Source organism: Chiloscyllium punctatum, chromosome 44, assembly GCF_047496795.1.
Source record: "Chiloscyllium punctatum isolate Juve2018m chromosome 44, sChiPun1.3, whole genome shotgun sequence".
NCBI lineage: Eukaryota > Metazoa > Chordata > Chondrichthyes > Orectolobiformes > Hemiscylliidae > Chiloscyllium > Chiloscyllium punctatum.
Genome location: NC_092782.1, coordinates 49,078,476 through 49,102,411, shown reverse-complemented (window position 1 = coordinate 49,102,411; position 23,936 = coordinate 49,078,476). Strand labels below are relative to the sequence as shown.

Genomic DNA, 23,936 nt, shown 5'->3' with positions numbered 1-23,936 from the left:
GCTTAATAATATTTTTCCCATAATGGATAATCAGAACTGGACACAATATTCCAGAAGAGAGGCCTCATCAATGTCCTGTGCAACTTCAACATGATTTCCCAACTCCTACACACAAAGGACTGAGCAATGAAGGTAAGCGTGCCAAATGCTTTTTTAGCCACCTAAATTGGACTGACACTATCTTTAGCAATTTCACATCAGCTTTGCAAGACCCATGCACTAAATGTTGGCTACACGTGACGCAAACTTCAAAGAATTGTGTACCTGAACCCCTAGTCCCTCTGTTCTACAACACTACCCAAGCCCTATCATTAATTCTGTAAGGGCTGCCCTTGTTTGTTGTACCAAAATTGTTCAAAGATCCTACTTGTTACAGCATCAGCTTGTCATGCTGGTATTTTTCTTTCATCAACATCACTCTCTAGTAGGATAATTGATTTCTTTTCAATGATTTCATTTAATCATTTTGTTCTTCTGTCTTTATAGAAGTTTGTAGGGAGGGAAAGAAGATATTAATTGGTAATAACAAAGATAAATAGAAAAGCAAGATTGGAAACTGAAATACATTTACAAAACTCTGGAAATGTTCAGCCAAGTCGATCAGTGTCTCAGGCTGAGATGGTGGTACATTGGTCAGCAGTGCTGCCTCACAGCTCCAGGGACCTGGGTTCAATTCCAGCTCTGGTTGGCTGTCTGTGGAGTTTGTACATTCTCCCCTTGGGTTAGCCATGGTAAATGTGGGGTTATGGGGATCTGGATGTGATGCTGTCCAAAGGGTTGTCGCAGAATTGATGTGCCAAATGGCCTCTTTCCACAATTAGATTAGATTACTTACAGTGTGGAAACAGGCCCTCCGGCCCAACAAGCCCACACCGCCCCGCCGAAGCGCAACCCACCCATACCCCTACATCTACCCCTTACCTAACACTACAGGCAATTTAGCATGGCCAATTCACCTGACCTGCACATCTTTGGAGTGTGGGAGGAAACCGGAGCACCCGGAGGAAACCCATGCAGACACGGGGAGAATGTGCAAACTCCACACAGAGAGTCGCCTGAGGCGGGAATTGAACCCGGGTCTCTGGCGCTGTGAGGCAGCAGTGCTAACCACTGTGCCACCGTGCCGCCCACTGCACAATGTAGGGATTCTGTCTAATAGAAAGTAAGTTGTACTTATAATACTGTTTGATTTCAGGCCAAAGTTACTTTTTCAAAATTTCTTTAAGATGTGGGTTTGCTGGCTTGTTCCTTGGACTGAGCAGCTTCCATAAGACCATAAGACCATAAGACATAGGAGTGGAAGTAAGGCCATTCGGCCCATCGAGTCCACTCCGCCATTCAATCATGGCTGATGCGCATTTCAGCTCCACTTGCCAGCATTCTCCCCGTAGCCCTTAATTCCTCTAGACAACAAGAACCTATCAATCTCGGCCTTGAAGACATTTAGCGTCCCGGCTTCCACTGCACTCCGTGGCAATGAATTCCACAGGCCCACCACTCTCTGGCTGAAGAAATGTCTCCGCATTTCCGTTCTGAAATGACCCCCTCTAATTCTAAGGCTGTGTCCACGGGTCCTAGTCTCCTCGCCTAACAGAAACAATTTTCTAGCATCCACCTTTTCAAAGCCATGTATTATTTTGTACGTCTCTATTAGATCTCCCCTTAATCTTCTAAACTCCAACGAATACAATCCCAGTATCCTCAGCCGTTCCTCATATGCTAGACCTGTCATTCCAGGGATCATCCGTGTGAATCTCCGCTGGACACGTTCCAGTGCCAGTATGTCCTTCCTGAGGTGTGGGGACCAAAACTGGACACAGTACTCCAAATGGGGCCTAACCAGAGCTTTATAAAGTCTTAGTAGTACATCTCTGCTTTTATATTCCAACCCTCTTGAGATAAGAGACAACATTGCATTCGCTTTCTTAATCACAGACTCAACCTGCATGTTTACCTTTAGAGAATCCTCGACTAGCACTCCCAGATCCCTTTGTGCTTTGGCTTTATTAAGTTTCTCACCATTTAGAAAGTAGTCCATTCCTATATTCTTTTTGCCAAAGTGCAAGACCTCGCACTTGCTCACGTTAAATTCCATCAGCCATTTCCTGGACCACTCTCCCAACCTGTCTAGATCCTTCTGTAGCCTCCCCACTTCCTCAGTACTACCTGCCTGTCTACCTAACTTTGTATCATCGGCAAACTTCGCTAGAATGCCCCCGGTTCCCTCATCCAAATCATTAATATATAATGCAAACAGCTGTGGCCCCAGCACCGAACCCTGCGGGACACCGCTCGTCACCGGCTGCCATTCTGAAAAAGAACCTTTTATCCCAACTCTCTGCCTTCTGTTAGATAGCCAATCCTCAATCCATCCCAGCAGCTCACCTCGAACACCATGGGCCCTCACCTTGCTCAGCAGTCTCCCGTGTGGCACCTTATCAAAGGCCTTTTGAAAGTCCAGATAGACCACATCCACTGGGTTCCCCTGGTCTAACCTACTTGTTACCTCTTCAAAAAATTCCAACAGGTTTGTCAGGCATGACCTCCCTTTACTAAATCCATGTTGACTTGTTCTAATCAGACTCTGCTCTTCCAAGAATTTAGAAACCTCATCCTTAATGATGGATTCTAGAATTTTACCAACAACTGAGGTTAAGCTGATTGGCCTATAATTTTCCATCTTTTGCCTTGATCCTTTCTTGAACAAGGGGGTTACTACAGCCATCTTCCAATCGTCCGGGACCTTTCCTGACTCCAGTGACTCTTGAAAGATCTCAACCATAGGGCAGTTAAAAGTCAATCACATTGTTACAGATCTAGAGTCAAACGTAGGGTTGACTGGATAGGATGGCAAATTACTTACCATTAGTGAGCCAGATAGGTTTACCCATCAACTGATGGTTTCTTGGCACCATTACTGAGATTTGCTTTGTCAATTCCAGATTTGTATTAATTAAATCTAAATTCAGATTCCATCTGCTGCTGTGGTGGTATTTAATTTCATGTCCCAGGATGTTAGCCTTGGCCTCTAGATTGCTAGTGCAATAACATAACATTAAATTATCATTTCACTTCATAAATAGTAGTTAATATCCCCGCCTATCACACGGGGAACAAGGTTCAATTCCCTGCCAGGAAGGAACCAAGTGTATGGGGCGGCATGGTCACACAATGATTAGCACTGTTGCCTCATAGCACCACGGACCTGGGTTCAATTTCAGCCTCAGGCAACTGTCTGTGTGGAGTTTGCACATTCTCCCTGTGTCTGCATGGGTTTCCTCTCTCAATCCAAAGTTGTGCAAGTGAGGTGAATTGGACGTGCTAAATTGCCTACAGTGTTCAAGGATGTATAGATTAGGTGCATGAGTCAGGGGTAAATATACGGGAATGGGTCTGGGTGGGATACTCTTCGGAGGATCGGTGTGGACTTGTTGAGCTGAAGGGCCTGTTTTCACACAGTAGAAATTCTAATTTTGAAAGACTGGGCTGGATTTGTAATCCAGCGCTCCAGGGTCATTGATACTATTATTAGGGTCAAATCTTGCTCGAGCTGGTCATTTTGTAATGTTAGACATTTTCCTGTAACCTTCACCTTGAAATCCAGCAACCTTCATGACCATTTTAATTTTCTTCTGTACGGCCCCAAAGCAATCTTGTTTATTTTTACCCTTTACAGCTGCTAGAATTCAAACCCATAATCTCTGAGTTTTTACTTTAATACCATACCCATACACAAACATACACTGTCAGCATATTAATCTTAGTGACAATCTTCATAGAGATTGCATCAATTTATGTATACAAGCTGATAAAAACCAACTCTGCCTGTTCATCACCACACTCAATTCCATGACCAGCAGACCATTTAATTGCTTTCCAGTATCCAGTTAAGGACAATCAGTGACTTTCTCCAATTACAGTTGTCAAACAGATGCCATTTTTTCTTGGAGTAGATGATTGATTTTAAAATCTAATATTTGATGTTTGAATAGATTTGTCAAAGAACATACCAAGTGACGTTAACCAGTCAAGCAGGAGGAAAATTTCACCATCCAGTGGATTAATGGATTCCTCTACAAGGAACTACTCTTCCAGAATACAGGCTAGACTATCAGCAGAAAAAACAGTCTTGGTAGGAGCAAATTAGGTATTTTACAAAGTGCATCCATAATTTCCTTTACAGCAGACAGGCTAACCAATTTTAGTCAAGGTGTGAATTGATTTAGTTTTGTTCATCATGACTCTGACCATTTCCGATGCTTTTAAAACCAACCTGGTATTCTGAAGTGTTTGGTTTGTATCTATCATACACACACATTTTGAGAGAACAGCTATGCATTTTATGGTGTATTTTAAACAACAACAAGTGATATTTCTATTCAACTTCTCAATACTTTGATAGAATATGAACTCAGTGGTGAGATGGAATTTGAAACTTGAGGGCATTATTTAGTAGAGGCAAAAAACATTTTGCTTGCTAACTAGACAGCCAGTGAGAGTCCTGCATTCCCCTTTTTATGGGAAGTCCCACCAAATTATTTATCAGTTAAGCACTTAACTGGGCAGCAGCAAATATTCCCTGGGATCAAGGACCCCAAGAAGTGGATATCCTTCCTACCAAGTGTTACTGGAGACCAGCAACCCTTCATTATTTGGCAGCACAACCAAGGAGGATCAAGGATTAGGACTGCAGACACTCAGGTGTAGATGAGTGATAACAGGAGATGTTCAGCAGTGGGGTACAGAATGGCTCTCAATGCTCTGCCCCCACCTCTCCCAAAATCCCCACCACCATCCCCCTCCCACCCCTAAAGATGGTAAGTTAATGGGGTTCTCACCTGGCATGTACCTACCTGATTAAATGTCAGCATGCCATCACTAAACACCCCAATGGGGAAAGGCATGAACATCTGCTCTTAAACAGGATCTTCTGCATTCCTTTTTCATTTAAGCTACCCACTAAATTCTTATGAAAATATCCCAAATCTGGTTGATCTATTCTAATAATGGATTCAAGCTTGGGGTAGATTTCTTTTTACCAGGTGCAGATTCTGGGCAGCCAAGGTGAAGAGGACCCAGTAGGGCCACAAATAGCTGTTAAGAGAGTGCCTCAGGGCAGACTCATCAGAGACACTTTCAGTATATAACTATGCAACATCTGTAATAACCAGGTCGCACTATATAATTTAAATTTACAATCATTCACAAAAAATCATTTATCATGACAAGCAGAATTCCCCTGAGGAAAACATTCCTTCCTGTTCCAGTGAAATTTTTAAAGTTTTCAATAAAAGTCATAAGCAAAATCAATATATGACAATCAATAAAAAATAATGTATTATATCTAGAACTTGATAGCTCACTGAACAGTCACTTCCCTCATGTCCTGTCTTGTTTTCCTATGTCCTATTGGTGTCATGTTGGCACTGTCCTGTATGCTGACTCAGTTTAACAGCAGTCCAGGATATAATTCCTGCAGCTGAGCACTCTAAACCGCTTAATCCATGGCTCTCTAGTAATTTTCTGAACCTCCCACATGTGTCTCATCAACTGATGGCGAGTCTCACACTTTTGTCATAGGGTGAGCAGTCTGGTGGCCACAACTCCAACCTAACTGTCAGTGTTGGATCATAGAATTTGGAATTTTAGGGCCTTTGTTTATTCAATTTAATTGGAAAGTTTCCTCTGCATTCTGTACCAGACCTGTGTTCTGTCATAAAATTACAAGCTGAGGCCCTAATATTTAGTTTGAAATAAAATATTTTTTATACATATTCAAATGTCACTTGTTGGTGCAAAACCTGAGTGTTGCTATAAAAAGAGCCATAGTGTTAAAACTTTTCCTCTGCACTCATAAAGACAGAATCAAAAGATTACAAATTTAGTTCTTGCTGCTGCTGCTATGCAGTAGTATTCTCCATTAACACAAAGCTGCTATCAAAATGAAACCAATTCTGCCTGCCACACAAATGGATAATTTAGTTGAATTTCAATGTCACTGTGTTGTCAGGCATGTTTGTTGCATGTCCCATTAATGATGAATTGTATCAAACACATGTCCTTTGTTGTTCATAACAGGCAGAGAATGTATTGTATTTGGCCATCCACCCTATTTTTTTCTTGCTTTGATTCTGTGAGGAACCTTGAATCATTTTTCTTTTTGTGTTAAATGCATTTTATAAGTTGTTGTTGTTTACTTGGTTGTGATGGTGTTAATATGCTCCACAGCACATTAAAATCTAATTAACATAGTTAAAATAGTAAAATAGCATGGATACGTGACTAGTAAATATCCTGTTGCTATTAAGCTTCCTAATCACGTTGCAAACTGTGATCTTTCACAGTTAGGTCTCCTGATTTATATTTTACTTTAACATCAGGATTTAAATTCAATGGATTTTAATTCAACATAATAGATTTGGAGCACCATCAAATCTTTTGTAAGCTTTCCAAGCCCTCTTCCTACCTACCTTTGTACCTCACTTGCATTGGCTTCATCTGTTCAATGGTAATAATACCAAAAACAACAAATTTATACAGTCCATTCAATAATAATAACTTGTATTTATATAGAATTTTTGACACAGTGAACATTCCAATGCATTTCACAGCAATCTTATAAACAAAATATGACACCAAGCCACAGAAGGAGATGTTAGGTCAGTGACAAAAGCTCAGTAAAAGAAGCCGGTTTTAAGGAACATATCAAAGCCAGAAAGTGAAGTAAAGAGGCAAAGAGGTGTAGGGAGAGAATTCCAAAGCATAACACCTTGGGGGCTGATCCAGAGGAGCCTGGTTGAATAATGTGTCCTTAATCACTGAAAGCAGTTAATAAAATACACAGCCTTTGTAAATAGGGTATAGAGTACACAAAAGTTTTGTTGAACATGTCTTACTGTGAGTCCAATTCAGGGCACAATATAGGAAATGTGAAAGCATTGGAGAGAGTTTAGGAGAGATTCATGAAAATGATGCAAAGAGCAAGACAGATCAGGTGTGAACAGAGATTGGACTGTGATTGGGACTGCTTCCCTTGGAGAGGAGAAAGTGGATATTTGTTAGAGGTATTTAAAATGATTAGGGTTCTGTACAGTGTGGAAGGGAACAACTTCCCATTTGTGGAAGTTCAAGAACTTGAGGAGATGGTTATAATTGCGAAAACAAGCAATGGAGACAAAATGAGAATCATTTTCATGCAGAAACTGTTTAGGATTTGGAATACACTGCCTGAGAGTGTGGTGGAAATTTGGTCTGCAGCGGTTGATAAGAGAACCAACAAGAGGAAAAAGCATATTTGACCTTCTCCTCATGAATTGCAGATGCACCTGCCCATGAAAGTATTGATAAGACACACTGCACAGTGGCAATGAAGTCAGAATTCACACAATAACAAATTATAGTCCAACAGGTTTATTTCAAAATCATAAGCTTTTGGAATGCTGCTCCTTCATCAGGTGAAGTCCACACCTATGGAGATGAAGTATGTCTTCACATTAAGAATCCCCTCGTCATGCTGTGTGGCAATGCTAAATGGGATGGGCTTCAGACAGATTTAACAACTCAAGTCTGGGTATCCATGATGTGCTCTGGGACATCAGTAGCAGTAGAAACATAGTCCAACACAATCTTCAACCTCATCGCACAGTTTATCTACCACTTCACCATTATCTTCAAGCCTAGGATCAATGGTAGTTCAATGAACAAGGCATGCCAGTAGCAGCACCAAGTGTACCTAAAACTGGGGTCTCAACCTGGTGAAGCCCCAAAAACAGCACAACATGAATGCAAAACAGCATAAGCAATAAGTGACAGAAAGAGCTAAGCAATTCCACAAATGATGGATGAGATCGAACCTCTATAGTCCTGCCACATCTAGTTGTGAGTGATGATGGACAATTGAACAACTCACTGCAGGAGGAGATGCCACAAATATCCCCATTCTCAATAACATGGGATCTCAACATATCAATGCAAAAGATAAGTTTGAAGGATTTGCAACACTTTTCAGCCAGAAGTGCCCAGTAGATGATCCATTTCCAGCCTCCTCCAGATGTCCTCAGCATCACAGTCAATTTTATTCACTTCAAGTGATATTGAGAAACATGATGGAGGCATTGCATGCTGCAAAGGCAATGGGCCTTAATAGCATTTTGGCAATGTCCTCAAGATTTAAGCTCCAGAGCTTGCGATGTTCCGAGCAAAGCTATTCCAGTACAGTTGCAACACTGGCAACTACCCAACAATGTGGAAACTTGCCCAACGAAAAACAGATCCAACTGACTAATTACCATCCCATCAGTCCATCTCAATCATCAGCAAAGTGAAGGAAAACATCATTGACAGTGCAATCAAGCAGCACTTGCTTAGCAGTAACCAGTTCACTGACGCTCAGTTTGGATTCCACTAGACCATAGTTGCTGACCTCATAATAGCCTTAATTCAAAGATGGACAGAAGAGTTGTATTCCAGAGATGTACTGGAAGTGACTGTCCTTGGTATCAAGGCTGTATTTGGATGTGTGTGGCATTGAGAAGTCCTAGCAAAACTGGAGTCAGTGGGACTCAGAGGGAAATTCTTTTCTAGCGCATGGCTCTATGCATGGGAAATCATGTCTCACAAACTTGAGTGAGTTTTTGAAGAAATAACAAAGAGGATTAATGAGGGCAGAATGGTGGATGTGATCTATATGGACTTCAGTAAGGTGTTCAACAAGGTTCCCCATGGGAGACTGGTTAGCAATGTTAGATCTCATGGAATACAGGGAGAACTAGCCATTTGGATAAAGAACTGGCTTGAAGGTAGAAGATAGAGGGTAGTGATGGAAGGTTGTTTTTCAGATTAGAGGCCTGTGACTAGTGGAGTGCCACAAGGATTGATGCTGGGTCCACTACTTTTCATCGTTTATATAAATGATTTGGATGTGAGCATAAGAGGTATAGTTAGTAGGTTTGCTGATGACCCCAAAATTGGACGTGTAGTGGACAGAGAAGAAGGTCACCTTAGATTACAATGGGTTCTTTATCAGATGGGCCAATGGGCTGAGAAGTGGCAGATGGAGTATAATTTAGATAAATTCAAGGTGCTGGATTTTGGGAAAGCAAATCTTAGCAGGACTTTTACACTTAATGGTAAGGTCCTAGGGAATGTTGCTGAATGAAGAGACCTTGGAGTGCAGGTTCATAGCTCCTTAAAAGTGGAGTCGCAGGTAGATAGGATAGTGAAGAAGGTGTTTGGTATGCTTTCCTTTATTGGTCAGAGTATTGAGTACAGGAGTTAGGAGGTCATGTTGCGGCTGTACAGGACATTGGTTAGGCCAGTTTTGGAATATTGTGTGCAATTCTGGTCTCCTTCCTATCGGAAAGATGTTGTGAAACTTGAAAGGGTTAAGAAAGGATTTACAAGGATGTTGCCAGGCTTGCAGGATTTGAGCTATAGGGAGAGGTTGAATAGAGTAGGGGTGTTTTCCTTGGAGCCTCGGAGGCTGAGGGGTGACCTTATAGAGGTTTATAAAATCATGACGGTCATGGATAGGATAAATAGACAAAGTCTTTTCCCTGGGGTGGGAGAATCCAGAACTAGAGGGCATAGGTTTAGGGTGAAAGGGGAAAGATATAAAAGAGACCTAAGGGACAACTTTTTCATGCAAAGGGTGATGCGAGTATGGGATGAGCTGCCAGAGGAAGTGGTGGATGCTGGTACAATTGCAGCATTAAAAAGGCATCTGGAGGAGTATATGAATAGGAAGGGTTTGGAGGGATATGGGCCAAGTACTGGCAGGTGGGACTAGACTAGGTTAAGATATTCGGTCGGCATGGACGAGTTGGACCAAAGGGTCTGTCTCTGTGCTGTATGTCTCTATGACTGCGCCTGTGGGGACCCAGCAGTATGGTTAGATATTAAGGCTTCCCAGGCAAAGTGTCCTCTTATTAGTTTGTTATTTTAGACAAAATGAGGACAGTTGAGGAATATTGCAATAATCCAATAATTATTAATACTGTCAAAGCATGGAAGTCAATGCAGTAGAGTGAGGGTAATATGTCTAAAATATCTTTTCTTACCCCTATTGTTGGGGAGTCTTAGGGGAATACCTGGATCCCTTTTACATCACGGCCTGTTGATCCTTCTCCAGAATTCTGGAAGCTTCCATAACTCTCTTGTTCCTTTAGCACTGGAAATGCAACAAGACTGGGTGGGGGCGCCGGTCCATGCTGGACCGGCATACCGCAATCCAGTGAACTCTGTCGATCATCACCCGGCCCACCTCAGCATTCCAACCAAGAAATTGCAGAAGCCACTCTTCAAAAAAAAACTTGCTAACTGCTCACCTTCCACTCCCTCCAGCAGCCCAACAACATGGATATTCTTTCTCCTACCTCTATTTTTGAGGTCACCGACCTGTTTGGTTAAGGCCCAGACCTGTTTCTCGAGGGCCTGGATCCACTCCGTCGAGTACTTGAACACGGTCTCTGATGTTGCAATCCGCCACTCAACCTCTTCCATCTTCTATCTGAGCCCTTCAAGCTCCTTCTCATGCTCATGCAGCATGGCCGAAATTGGTTCCAGCCGAGTACGACATTCCCTGACCGATGCCGCGATCATCTCCCAGAGCTTCGCGAATTGTACAGCTATGGTCTGTTAGGTCGGTGATTCCATCGCATTGAAGAGGAAGCTGCAGCTGTGGTTGCATTCATCGTTGTGGGCGTGCCTGATGTCTTCGGCGAATGTCCTGTGTATTGGGACTTAGTTGAGCCTTCGTCATCCTCACTTACCTAAACAAGATTTAAACAGTTCCACAAGTGTTTAACAGCAATTTTTTTCCAAAAACATTTAAGTTGTAGGGGGGGGAACAAAAACACCACTACGCCTGGGTTGGGGTGCAGAGCTCAGGAAGGCAGACCTTTCAGTTCGCCGCCATCTTGCATCCCCCAGAAATGCTGTTTTAATCTGTTGTTTATAAGATCTAGTGTTTCTTTTGCTTTGTTTGGATATATTTCACACTGTTCTGTTTGTGATTTAGGAACAATATTCTTTGGAACAACGCCAGAAGGTGGCACGGGAAGCTGTGAAGGGAAAAGCTCCAGGTCCATACAACTACCTGTTCAGAAGGTGATTAGCCTTGAATTCCTCTGAATCATGAGATTCAGTTCAGTGTGTTGACCAAACTTTAGCTCTCCAATGTGACTTTGTTATGTTCCTAGCTGAGAGTCTTAGACAAGTATTAGTTTCACCGGGCATAATTAGAACTATTACTAATTAATATGTCTATATTCTATTGCAATAACTCTGCCACCAGTGATATGATGCTGAATAAGGGTCACTGGACCTGAAATGCTAACTCTGCTTTCTCTTCACATGCTGCCAGACCTGCTGAGTTTCTCCAACAATTTCTATTTTTGTTTCAGATTTCCAGCATCCACAATTCTTTTAAAAACTGAAAGAACTGCAAATGCTGTAAATCAGATTTAAAAACCCAGAAGTTACTGAAAAAACTCAGCAGGTCTGGCAGCATCTGTGAAGAAAAATCAACGTTAACGTTTTGGGTCCAGTGACCCTTCCTCAGAACTATACTGCTTTTAAAACTTAAGAAATTTTCTAGCCAGTGCCATCTTTAGTTCAGTCTCTCATGCCAGACCCTGTCAAAAGCCTTACTGAATTCTATCTAAGCCACATCCACTCCACTGTCCTCATCTACATATCTAGTCATCTCCTCAGAAAATGCAGTCAAACTGTTGGACAAGTGAGTTACTTATCCCACTTTCCTCAGTTCTAGTGCAAGTGTCCCTAAAACCAGAATAAACTTCTCCTACACCGGTCTTTGAGTGACACATTCTCTAATCTTATTTGCCCTGTACCAGACTGCACAGGGCTCAGTTTGTTACCACCATTCTACCCTGGATTGTTTTCCCAATCCAGAAGGCCTACCCATCTGCAACTGATGGGTAACTGATAAGTTTGTGAAAAGGGTCAAGACTGTGGTGCTGAAAAAGCACAGCAGGTCAGGCAACATCCAAGGAGCAGGAGAATCCCTGATGAAGGGCTTATGCCCGAAACGTCAATTCTCCTGCTCCTCGGTTGCTGCCTGATCTGCTGGACTTTTCCAGCACCACACTCTCGACTCTGATCTTCAGCATCTGCAGTCCTCATTTTCTCCAAAGTATGTGACAAGCCAATTAAGACCAATTAATAGTAAACTCCCAGTTGACCGACAGGCATTATTATTATTCTAATATATTGTTAATTTAAAAGTAATCGTGAATCTCTACTGATTTGATGGGAATGAAGGAGAGGAAAGAGATCTGAGTGATGAATATCTTTAACCTTTTTCAAAAGGGAGGAAATGAACCTAATAGTAATGAATTCTCTTCCTGTAGGGTTCGAAACTTCCCCAACATAAGCAGCACTAGCGGTGTTGTATCAAAAATCACATCCTTCACATCCCTTGTCCCTGTTTTAAGTTCAACTGGTTATGAAGAGAGCTCAGACAGTTTATCTCGTTTGATGAGGTATGCCTATTTCAATATCATTTCAAGTTTTTTATTGAGAGTAAAAATTGCTTTTCAGTACAGGTAGTTCTGGTACAACGCATGTTTCGGCAGTGCTATTTGGCTATAACGTAGCTGAAGAATTTTTGAGAATGCTTAACTCCATTGGCAATAGCGTGATTTCAGCGGAGATCAGTTCACACACTTCATTCTGTGCACGCTGCGATGTGCACGCCAAAATCTCTACACCGTTCTGGTGTCTGTGCATGTGCGATGTCGGTGCTGGTCTTCGTGCCATTCTGTGCAAGTGCTGACATCAGCTACCAACAAAGCAGCTTTCAGTGAGGGATACTGTATAGAGAGCAGCTTTCTTACATTTTTTAAATGTATTGTGTGAAATTTACTTTTGTTTTGTCAATAATATATGATTACAACCTTCAATCAGGCTGTGCTATACTTTGTGTCACACGTTTAGGTCATTTTGAGCGATCATGAGTGATATACTTTGCAGGTCTGCCCCAACCCTACTTTTCCCACATGCCCCATTATCTACTAAGCGATTTTCTATTAAGTGAGGTTTCGCTAGAACGCAGCTCCGGCGTTATAGGAGAACCACCTGTTCTCCACTAATTTTGTGCTCTTCAAAGTAAAAGATATTAATATTAATATCGATGAATGGAATGATCAAAATTTTAGGAACCTCTCACAGTTCTAGGTCAGGCACATTTAAGTGCAGTTAAAAGCTTACAACAATACTGCAATCTTAGGAAACATTCCTCCATGAGTGTTTCACCACCCACTCTAGCAATTATGTGACTTCTGAAGTTTTGCCAATTGCAGGCACTTTAGTTTCATCCATACTTAATGGAAATTGATTATATATTCTTCCAGATTTATGCCATGCAGGAGGGCATATTTGGGCATGTGTGACATATGCACATGCAAACATTGGCACTCACACTCTTGTTGGATTTAGTTAAATATCATAAATTACAGAGCCTGTATAAATTCCATACCACTGGCTCATTGTCTCATGCAGCACCCTGATGCACAGTATGCAAGTTTGATTTCTTCCATGCAGCAAAGTTCAACTATCCCACAACATCATTTGCAAGAGGCAAAATGGAGTGAAAGCCAATGTCCTATCAGTCTGTTCAAGGTGACATCAGGAGAGGTGTGGAAGCAGTCATTTGAAATTGAGTAGTTTTAATTTCCTCATACTTAACTTGATCTTTAGAAAATCATTCCTTCCCCCAGCATAGGATTTCATTTGAAGGGAACACTATCCTTTCATTTCACTCAACCTTCTTTACATCGAACAACCTAACAGTATTAATTGCCTTTGCTGTGTCAAATGTAGGTTTTGCCTTTAGAAGGCAATCTAAATTTAGGAAATATGATTAACATTTTATAACATACCTTCACAGGTTGTGAGCATCACTGGTTAGGCTACGCTGTTGTGTGTGGAGTCACATGTAGACCAGACCAAGTAAGGATGGTATATTCTCTTCCCTAAAGTAAGGACATTAGTGAACCTTTTTTTTAATGATCATCATTATCACATCATCATTAGATTGGCTTTTAATTCCACATTTTTACTCAATTTTCAATTTCAACAACTTCTATTTTGGGATTTGAACCCACATCCTATGAACATTAACTTTGGTCACTGGATTACTAGACTAGTGACATTACCACTACACCACAATAATGGCATATTCTTGAAAGCAGCGACTTCTGATGTTTTGATGCACAAGCTAGGGCTGAGAGATTTATTGTTTAAACTGGCTCAATATTCACCAGATGTAAGTATTTTAATGTCTCGTAGACATCAGCTGCAAAGATTTTTGCTTTTCAGCACTTCTGTTCTGACTGTTATCTATCCTTCTCTGTGGGAATGCAAAGAATGGAGTAACATTTAGCATCCCCAATTTCAGAAAACTGATGAATATTTTCTCCATTATCTTCTCATGAAAATAATTTGATTTTTGTTTCCAGTAAAGGAGTTAATTATAAAGCTCAATTCCAAATGTATTATTTTACCACAAGTGCAAATTCTTTGTCCGCAATCTTGATAATGGGCTTTGGCAGATTATTCTTTTGTAGAAGCTTTCATAACCCAACTTGTTCAATACACAAGAGTAACAACAGGTTGTATTTAAAGGACTGGTCTAAACAGTGGTTAGAGATATGGTTATCACATTATTTTGATACTCAGTGACACATTGTGACAGATGTCAAAGAGCTTGGTCAAAGACATTGACTTTCAGGAAACTCTTCATAGAGAGAGAGAGAGATGTTGAGGCAGAGATATAATTAATTAATTCTAGAGAACATGGCCTAGATGGCGAGGCCAAAGTTGGTCTTTACATCTAGCGCATGTGGAGCCCCAAAATGGCTACAGGAGAAATAGCTGTAAAATAACTTTTGCTCCTTTTGTGTAAGAACAATCAACAATCATATCTGTGTAACCGATTTTAAAAAATCGTTTGCAGGATATTCTTATGTCTAGATCAGCTGACATTTAGGACCATCCCTAATTGCTCTTGAGAAGGTAGTGATGAACTGCTTTCTGAATTGCCACAGTCCATGTGGTTTGGATACACTCAAAGGGCTGTAAGGTAAGGAGTTAGAAGACTTTGACCCAGTGACAGTGAAGGAACAGTATCACATGTGGCTAGGAGATGGTGTTCCCAAATATCTGCTGCGTTTATCCTTCTAGATGGTAGAGATTGTGGATTTGGAAGGTGCTATCTAAGGAGCCCTAGCTAGTTGTTGCCGTGCATCTGGGAGATCGTGCACACTGGTCCCACTGTGGTCTGTTGTCACTGTGTATCGATTGTGAAAGAAGTGAATATAGAAGGCATTAAAACTAGGTACCAGTCAAGTGGACTGCCTTGTACTGGATAGTGCCACGTTTCTTGAGTATTATTGGAGCTGTACTTATCAAGGCAAATAAAGAATATTCTATCACTTTCCTGCCTTGTAGGTGGTGAATGGACTTTAGGGAGTCAGGAGGTGCTGCAGTATTCCTAGCCTTTGATCTGTCTTTGTGGCCACATTATTTACATGGTTAGTCCAGTCAGTTTCTGGTCAAAAATAATGCCTAAGATGCTGGTAGTGGGCTATTCAGCAATGTTCCGTTGAATGTGAAGAGATGATGGTTATTTACTGCCTTGTTGGAGATTGCCATTACCTGGCATTTGTGTGGTTCATATGTTGCTTGCTACTTGTTAACCTGAGCCTGGATGTTGTCTAGGTTTTCCTGTATTTAAACATGGTTTGCTTCTTTATCTGATGAATAGTAAATTGTCTTGAACATTGTACAATCATCAGCAAAAGCTCCTACTTCTGAACTGATGATGGAGATGGGTCTTGGACACGACCCTGAGGAATTCCAGCAGTGATGTTCTGCAGCTGAAATGATTGACCTGTAACAACCACAATCATCTTCCTATATGAAAATTATGACTCCAACCAGGTAGAGCTCCACACCCCCCCGCACCGCCACTCCCCAGTTTTGCCAGGGCTCTTTAATACCACAGTGGATCAAATGCTGCCTTGGCATTGAGAGCAATTACCCTCCCTTCCCTTCTTGAGTTAGACTCTTTTTCCACATTTGGATCATAGCTGTAATGAGGTTAGGTGCTGTGTGGGACTGGTGGAATCCAGACTGAACATCAGTGAACAGGTTATTGTTGAGTATGTGTCACTTTATTAGAATTGTCTCCAATACCTTCCATTAAATTGATTTGAATTGAGGGTAGACTGTTGGGATGTTATTTGGCGAGATTGCATTCGGCCTGTTGTTTTTTGGTGACAGGACATATATGTACAATTTTCCATATTGCTGGGTAGATGCAGTATTGTCAGTCTTCTGGAACAACTTGACATAGTGCTGGAGCAGAAACCTTCAGTTCAGTTTTCAAAATGTTGTCAGGATCCAGAGCCTTTGCAGTGTCCAGTGCCTTCAGATATTTCCTGATACCATGTGGAACTTTATGAAATTAGCTGAAGGCTGGCATTTATGATGTTGCTAGTGACTTTAAGAGTAGGCTGAGGTGGATGATCCAATTGGCATAGCTAACAGAAGAGGCATGCAAGTGATTTAGCATCATCTTCTACAGTGATGTTCTAGGCCCCCCACTATTTGTGGAGATTTCTTCTCTAGAGATTTGCCTAATTGTCCACTACCATTCATGACTGGATGTTACAGGACTACAGAGCTTAGATCTGATCCATTGTTATGGTGTGAAGTAATCCTGTTTTGTCACCTCACTGAGTTGACACTTTATTTTTAGATATGCCTGGTGTTGCTTCTGAAATGCCCTCCTGTGTTGAACTAGGGTCGTTACTCTGGCTTGAAAGTAATGGTAAAGTGGGAATATGCACCAACCCTTGAGTTTTAAAATTATGGTTGAATACAATTCTATGCCTGCAGAGCCATATGGATTTCCAAATTTTGCCAGATCTGTTCAAAGTCTGTCCATTTAGAATGGTGCTTGTGTCACACAACATGATGGAGCCTATCTACAGTGTGAAGGTGGGACTTTGTCTACCCAAGGGCTCTGTGTGGTTGCTCACATTGGTATTGTCATGGGCAGAGGCATGTGTAACTGATAAATTGTTGAGGAAGAAGTCTAGTAGATTTTTCACTCTTCTTGGTTCCCTCACACCTGTTGCAGGCCCAGTATGGCAGCTATGTCCTTAAGGCCTCGACTAGCTCAGTCAGTAATGGAGCTACTCAGTTATTCACAGACCTTGAACAATGAGTATCGTAAGAAGACATTGAAGTCCCCCATGCAGAGTACATTCTGTGCCCATGCCAAACTTGGTGCACCCTCTAAGTGGTGTTCATCAGCTGAATCAAAGAGGAATGGTGGTAATTACCAGGAGATTTCCTTGCCTATTTTTGACCTGATCCCATGATTTCACAGGGTCCTTAGACAATGTTGAGGACTCCAGGGCAATCCCCTCCCAACTGTACACCACTACTACACCACCTGTGGTGTGTTTGTCCTGTTGGTAGCACAGAGCAAAAGCTGGAATGTTGATCGTGTTGTCTGGGACATTGCCTGCAAGGTGTGATTCTGTGTGCCTGACAATATGAGGCTGTCATTTGCCTACTCTGTGGTACAGATATCCCAATTTTAGCACAGTTGTTAGTAAGGAGGACTTTGCATGATCAACAGGCTGCCTTTTCTGTTCCAACGCCTTGTTTATTGGTGGGTGGTCTGTCCGGTTTAATTCCTTCATGAAACTTTATAGACCTTAGTTACAACTGAGTGGTTTGACAGGCTATTTCATGACTAATGACCTCACATATAGCACATGCAAAGAACAATTTAAAATAGACCGTTCAATGGGATTTAACGTGCAGTTGTACCTAATAGTCCATCGGTCGATCACAGGAAAGAAACTGAAAGCTAGATGGCTCAGTTGGCTGGAACTAATTGACGCCAGTAGCATGAGGTTTGTTATCCCCTATGCTGCCCAAGGCAAATTTGGAATTTAAGCTTATTGCTTGAGCTGGTCACACTGAAGATCAGAACTGCCTTCTGACAGAGAACTCAAGAAGAAGACAAAACTCTCATCCACCGTGTGCTTGATAGCTCAATATTACTGACAATATGAAGTGCCAAAACTGAAAGCAACCCTGTAACTAAGGTTTAACAAAGATCTTGCACAAAAACAAAATAGTGTTTTGTTTAATAATGGAACATCCTGTAAACACTACTCATGTAAGTTTAAGTATGCAATTTCATCATGTTCTCTGATAAAGTGACAATTCAGCTGAGCTCCTGTGTATAACTCTGTTTTAAACATTAATAAAATTAGTCTTTATTCAGTATATTAATGATCCTTAAAGAAATATTGATTAAGATTTCAATTTTCAGCATCTATTTCCAAAATATATATTCATTGGTGAGTGTGGTACAATAGGAATGAAGACAGAAATCTCGCAGAAGTTACACTGTTGAATAATCAGTACTGCTTTTAATCTGTTCTTCAAATATATATTTCTGTATCTTACTTATGTGATGATATCTGTTTTTTTTCTTATTCACTCATGGGACATGGATGCTGCTGTTTGGTCAGGATTTATTACCCACCCCAGTATCCCTTGAGATGATGGCGATGAGCTGTCTCCTAGAACTGCTACAGACCACATGCTATCGGAGGATCAACAATACTCTTAGAGAGGGAATTCCGAGATTTTGATCAAGTGACAGTGAAAGAATGACAATATATTTCTACATCAGTTTGGTGCATGGCTTGGAGAAGAACTGTTCCCCTTGTCCTTTTAGATAGAATGGCCAGGGTATAGAAGGTGCTACTTGAAGATTGTTGGTGAATTTCTGGAGTGCATCTTGTAAATAGTACATACAGCTGCTGCTGAACATTGGTGATGTAAGGAGGGAAGTGGATGTGGTGCTGATCAAATGGGCTACTTTGTCCTTGATGGTGTCAAGCCCCTTGAGTGTTATTGGAGTTGCACCCATCCAGCCAAGTGAGAAGTCTTCCATCACATTCTTGACTTTTTGCCTTGCAGATGATGGACAGGCTTTGGGGAGTCATGAGGTGAGTTACTTCAGTGATGGTAACACTATTGGAAGTCAAGGAGGTTGGTTGGATTGTTTCTTATTGGAGATGGTCATTACCACACTTTTGTGTGGTACAAATGTTGCTTTGTCACTTGTCAGCCCAAGCCTGGATGTTGTCCAGATCTTGTTAAAGTTGAACATTGACTGCTTCAGTATCTGAGGAGTCGCGAATGGTGCTGACCATTGTACAACCAATCGGCAAGTATAATCACTTCTGACATTATGATCGAGAGAAAGCCATTGATAAAACATTTAAATTTGGTTGGGCTAAGGACTGTATCCTGAGGAACTCCTGCAGAGATGTCCTGGAGCTGAGATGACTGACCTCCAGAAACTATAACCATCCTCCTGTGTGCCCGGTATGTCTCCAATCAGTGAAGGGTTTTCCCCTGATACCCATTGATTCCAGTTTTGCTAGGCCTTCTTGATGTCACACTCAGTCGAAATCAGCCTAAAGGTCAAGGGCATAAGTTGCATCAGCTGTATATGCAATTTAAATTGTTAATATATTTCAGTGAGAATTTTCAATACCATATATTCCTAAGGTATTACCAACCTTGTGTATTGGTTTTCTCCGACTTTCAGTCAGAAAAATCCAAACTGCTTAAGAAACTAAATCTAAAGGTACATATTAATTGTAGCTTATCATCAGTAGAAGTGTGTTTCAGTGTGTTTAATCTTGTGCAGAAGAAATTGAGTGCCAAAACAGCTTCTCTGCAACAGGAATGTAGGATGAAATATACAAAAAAAATAGTAATTTTGGGGCACTTGTGATGGAGGGACAGCAATAATCTTGTGACTTTAATCTAACTTTAAAAAATTGGAAAATCAGTTTGACAAAGATCAGGAATTTATAGAATTATTTTGAAAAGGCTTCTTAGAGTTATACATTCTAGAACCAACCAGAGAGTAGGTGTTATACTAGACTTAGTTTTGTGTAATGTGACAGGATGACCACAGAATAAAGATAGGTATTAGCAGCCTTGTTATCAGCGACCACAATGTCATTGAATTTTGTATCCAGCTTTAAAGGGACAAAAGTGGGTGTGGAATAGGTATTTTAACTTAAATAAATTGGGATGACAGACATTCCTGATGAAGGGCTTATGCCCAAAACATTGATTCTCCTGTTCTTCAGATATTCCCCACCTTATCCAGCGCCATACTTTTCAACTCTGATCTCCAGCATCTGCAATCCTCACTTTCTCCATGACAGCTAAGCCTGTTAAAGTAAGCTAGAATACTAAGGTCGAGAATAGATCAATAGAGAAACAGTGACAGACATTTGAAGGTCATATTTCAGAATGCTCAGAATAAATATAAAAAGAAAGAGAAGTTGTAAGGGGAGGACCTATCATCCAGGTTTAACTAAAAAAGTTAGGAAAAGCATCAAACCTAAACAAAAAACATATAAATGTGCAAAGACGAGTGGTAGGTCATATAGTATGACAAAAAAATTATTCGAAAGAAAGAGATTAGACTATGAGAGGAAAATGGCTAGGAAAATGCCTTCCAGGTACAGTATGTCAAAGTGCCACATAAAAGGTTATTACACAAAGTATGAGCATTGACTGTAGGAAATAACATAATCATGGATAGAAGATTGGCAGAAAACAGAGTATGCAAAAATGGGTCTTTGATGGACAAACTTGAAGGCATCATAGCTAAATTTGCAGGTAACACAACAATAGGTGGGAACATATGTCATGAAGAGGATGTAATGAAATTGCAGACAGATATAGGTAAGCTAAATATGTGGGAAGAATCTGGTAGATGGAATATAATGTGGGAGACTGAAATTATTTGCTTTGGCAGGAAGAATCAACAAGCAGTGTATGACTTAAATGAAGAATGGCTGCAGACTTCTGAGATTCAAGGAGTTACTAGGTGTTCTAGTGCATGAGTCACAAAGTTAGTATGCAGATTTAGCAAGTAATTAAGAAAGCTAATGGAACGCTATCCTTCATTATAAAATGGAATTGAACACAAGTAAAAGCATTATGCCACAGTTCTGTACGGGATTGGTGATTTCTGATCTTGAATATTGTGCTCAATTTTAGTTTCTTTATTCAAGAAAGGATGTAAATGCATTGGAGGCAGTTCAAAGGAGATTTACTAGATTGATACCTGGAATGAGCAGGTATCTGTTGATGAAAGGTTGGACAAGCTGAGCTTGTTTCCATTGGTGTTTAGAAGAATGAGCAGCGACTTGACCAAATTATAAAGAAAGCTGAATGGTTTGGTTAGAATTGGGGTTAGTTTAGTTGTCTGAGCAGCTGATTTGCAACACTGTGTAAAACTTGCAGTGTGAATTCAATTCCTGTACCAGCTGAGGTTACCATGAAGGTCCCATCTCCTCTTTAGAGGGTCATCACTATTTTAAAATTATTCAGCAGTTGGTTGAGGCAGGATCATTAAATATCTTGAAGCAAAACTTAGATTTTTGTTAGTCAAGCAAATCAAACCATGTAGATGAGAATGTTGGATTTGAAATATATCAACCATTATCGTAATGATGGGGGGAGCAGATCCAAAGAGCCAAATAACCATCTTCTTCTCTTAATTCATAACTTCATTTAATGTGTCATAACAGGAAGAGCACACAATTTCGGTAGCTTTGGTAGCTAACATGCTGAAGAAACATAACAAGCATGTCATTATCTGAAGACAGATTGGGTTAAAGCCTTCCTCCATACTGATTTTGACTCGCTGGTAGGAGTTAGGTTTGGGTAGTTGTTTTCATCTTCACTGCTTGCACAGTATTCCAATGGGTCAAAAACAATGGAAGTGACATTTTTGAGAGTTCTTTAACAGAAGGGCAATTTACTCCATACCATGTCAGCAAATCTCCTGGTAGCAGGAACGCTGAGTAATTCTTTGGATTTGACTTGTTCCTTCAAGGTTGAAAATCACCCTTTGAAGCTATTGACTAACATGTTTTTTTAAAAGCACTTACTTCCAAGGAATGAGACAATGGTCGACTCTGACACTTCCAAAGGCCCTTATGGTTTCTATCATTGATGCTGAGGACTTTTTACTCAGCATGGATCATTGGTCTAAAATGTTTCCAAATCCTAGAAATATTTAGCTCCAACTAGTATTTTTGTCCTTGCGAAATTGAAATACCTACAATTTTGGGCTCTAACTCTATATTATTGCTTTCTCCAGCAGCTCTGAAGCAACTGAAGAACATTTTCAGGAGTCTTCACTTTCTTCGGCCGAAGAACTCTCAGAAATAATTAAGCCTATAGATCTAGATACTGACTCATCCATGGAAGTTGTCTCTCAGGCATTACTATCTGACTATAAACTCCTTGGTATTCCAGGCTTCAAGCGAATAATGGAAGGTTCGTCTACCCACTGTGGCAAAGGCAGCTGCTAAATATGGCAGGGCAGAATGAATTGAGGAAATATCAATAACTGGGAAAACCAAACTTTATACAGTATGAGAGTCAAAAGGGGGGCATGAGATAGCTTTGGGAAATAGGGTTAAGGAGAATTCAAAGAGTTTCTACAAATACATTAAGGACAAAAGAGTAACTGGGGAGAGAATAGGACCTCCTGAAGATTAGCAAGGCCGCCTATGTGTAGAACTGCTGGAGAAGGATGAGATACTAAATGAGTACTTGGATGCATCCCATTAGGTCCAGGGAACTTTTCGTTTTCACTAGTATGTTTTCTGTAGTGATAGTTAGTGTATTTATTTTGTCTCCTCCTTTTGCCATTGATTATTTAGTATTTTTGGAATGCTAATATTATTTTCCATGGTGAAGACTGATGCAAAGTATTTATTTGACTCTTCAATAGATTTAAAACATAATTAAGCTTGTTTTCTAAATTGTAAGACTATAAGATATAGGAGCAGAAGTAGGCCATCCAACATGGCTGATATGTTTCTCAACCCCATGCTCCTGCTTTCTCTCTGTATGAGAAAAGAATGTTACACTCAGAAGGAGAATCATGGCTCCAGAAGCAAAGGTAGCAATAAAGAGGTGATAATGACAGTGCATAGAGAGATTATAGGGAGATGAGGAGCTGTGAATGACCAAGGCTGAAGCCAGCGCTATGTGACAAAATATATGGGGGATGGATGAAGCAGAGGCAAAATGGAAAACAGGGGTGAAGGGTAGCAAAGGGGGAAGAGGAGAGGAAAAAGGTGATGAGTGTGGAGCGAGAGAAAGAGAGACAATCAAGAAATAAGAGGTACAGAACAGTGAAAAAAAAATAAAATAAATGAAATAAAATTATGGAGCAGAATGAAAACAGAGGGGTCGAGATGGGATAATCATCTGAAGTTGTTGAATTCAAAATTGAGACTGGCAGGCTGTTGCGTGCCCAGTCAGAAGATGAGCTCCACACTCTCTCATCACCTTTTTCCTCTCCTCTTCCCCCTTTGCTACCCTTCTCCCCTGTTTTCCATTTTGCCTCTGCTTCACCCATTCCCCCCCCATATTTTGTCACATAGCACTGGCTTCAACCTTGGTCATTCACAACTCCTAATCTCCCTATAATCTTTCCATGCACTGTCATTACCACCTCTTTATTGCTACCTTTGCTTCTGGAGCCATGACTCACTTTCCATCAGCCTAGTATAAATACCTCCCTATTTCTCCCTTTTTTTAAGCTTTGACAAAGGGTCAGTTAGACTCAAAACGCCAGCTCTTTTCTCTCCTAACAGATGCTGCCAGTCCTGCTGAGATTTTCCAGCATTTTCTCTTTGGTTTACTGCCCATCTGCCCTACCATATTGCTGCTTAAATCCCTGCATTTCCTCTTGTCAGCATTCTTTGGAGTGTCTGCACTGTTCAAATCAAGATTCCATTATACTTTTTGTCTTTTTAGTACAAAGT

The 23,936-nt window shown here is 40.9% G+C and overlaps 1 protein-coding gene across 7 annotated transcripts in view; it reads left to right on the top strand.

Annotated features, from left to right (window-relative positions):
* Window positions 1-23,936, top strand: part of lrguk (leucine-rich repeats and guanylate kinase domain containing) — a 161,519-nt gene that overhangs the window by 136,403 nt on the left and 1,180 nt on the right. For 2 of the 7 annotated variants that reach the window (XM_072562906.1, XM_072562903.1), the window contains exons 16-19: window positions 3,993-4,132; window positions 11,018-11,106; window positions 12,372-12,503; window positions 22,256-22,434. In XM_072562906.1, the coding sequence (XP_072419007.1) occupies window positions 3,993-4,132; window positions 11,018-11,106; window positions 12,372-12,503; window positions 22,256-22,434 (540 nt within the window). Of the gene's footprint in view, window positions 1-3,992; window positions 4,133-11,017; window positions 11,107-12,371; window positions 12,504-18,581; window positions 19,065-22,255; window positions 22,435-23,936 lie in introns of those variants that run through there. The other 5 variants (XR_011955321.1, XR_011955322.1, XM_072562907.1 and 2 more) reach the window with 5 other exon arrangements.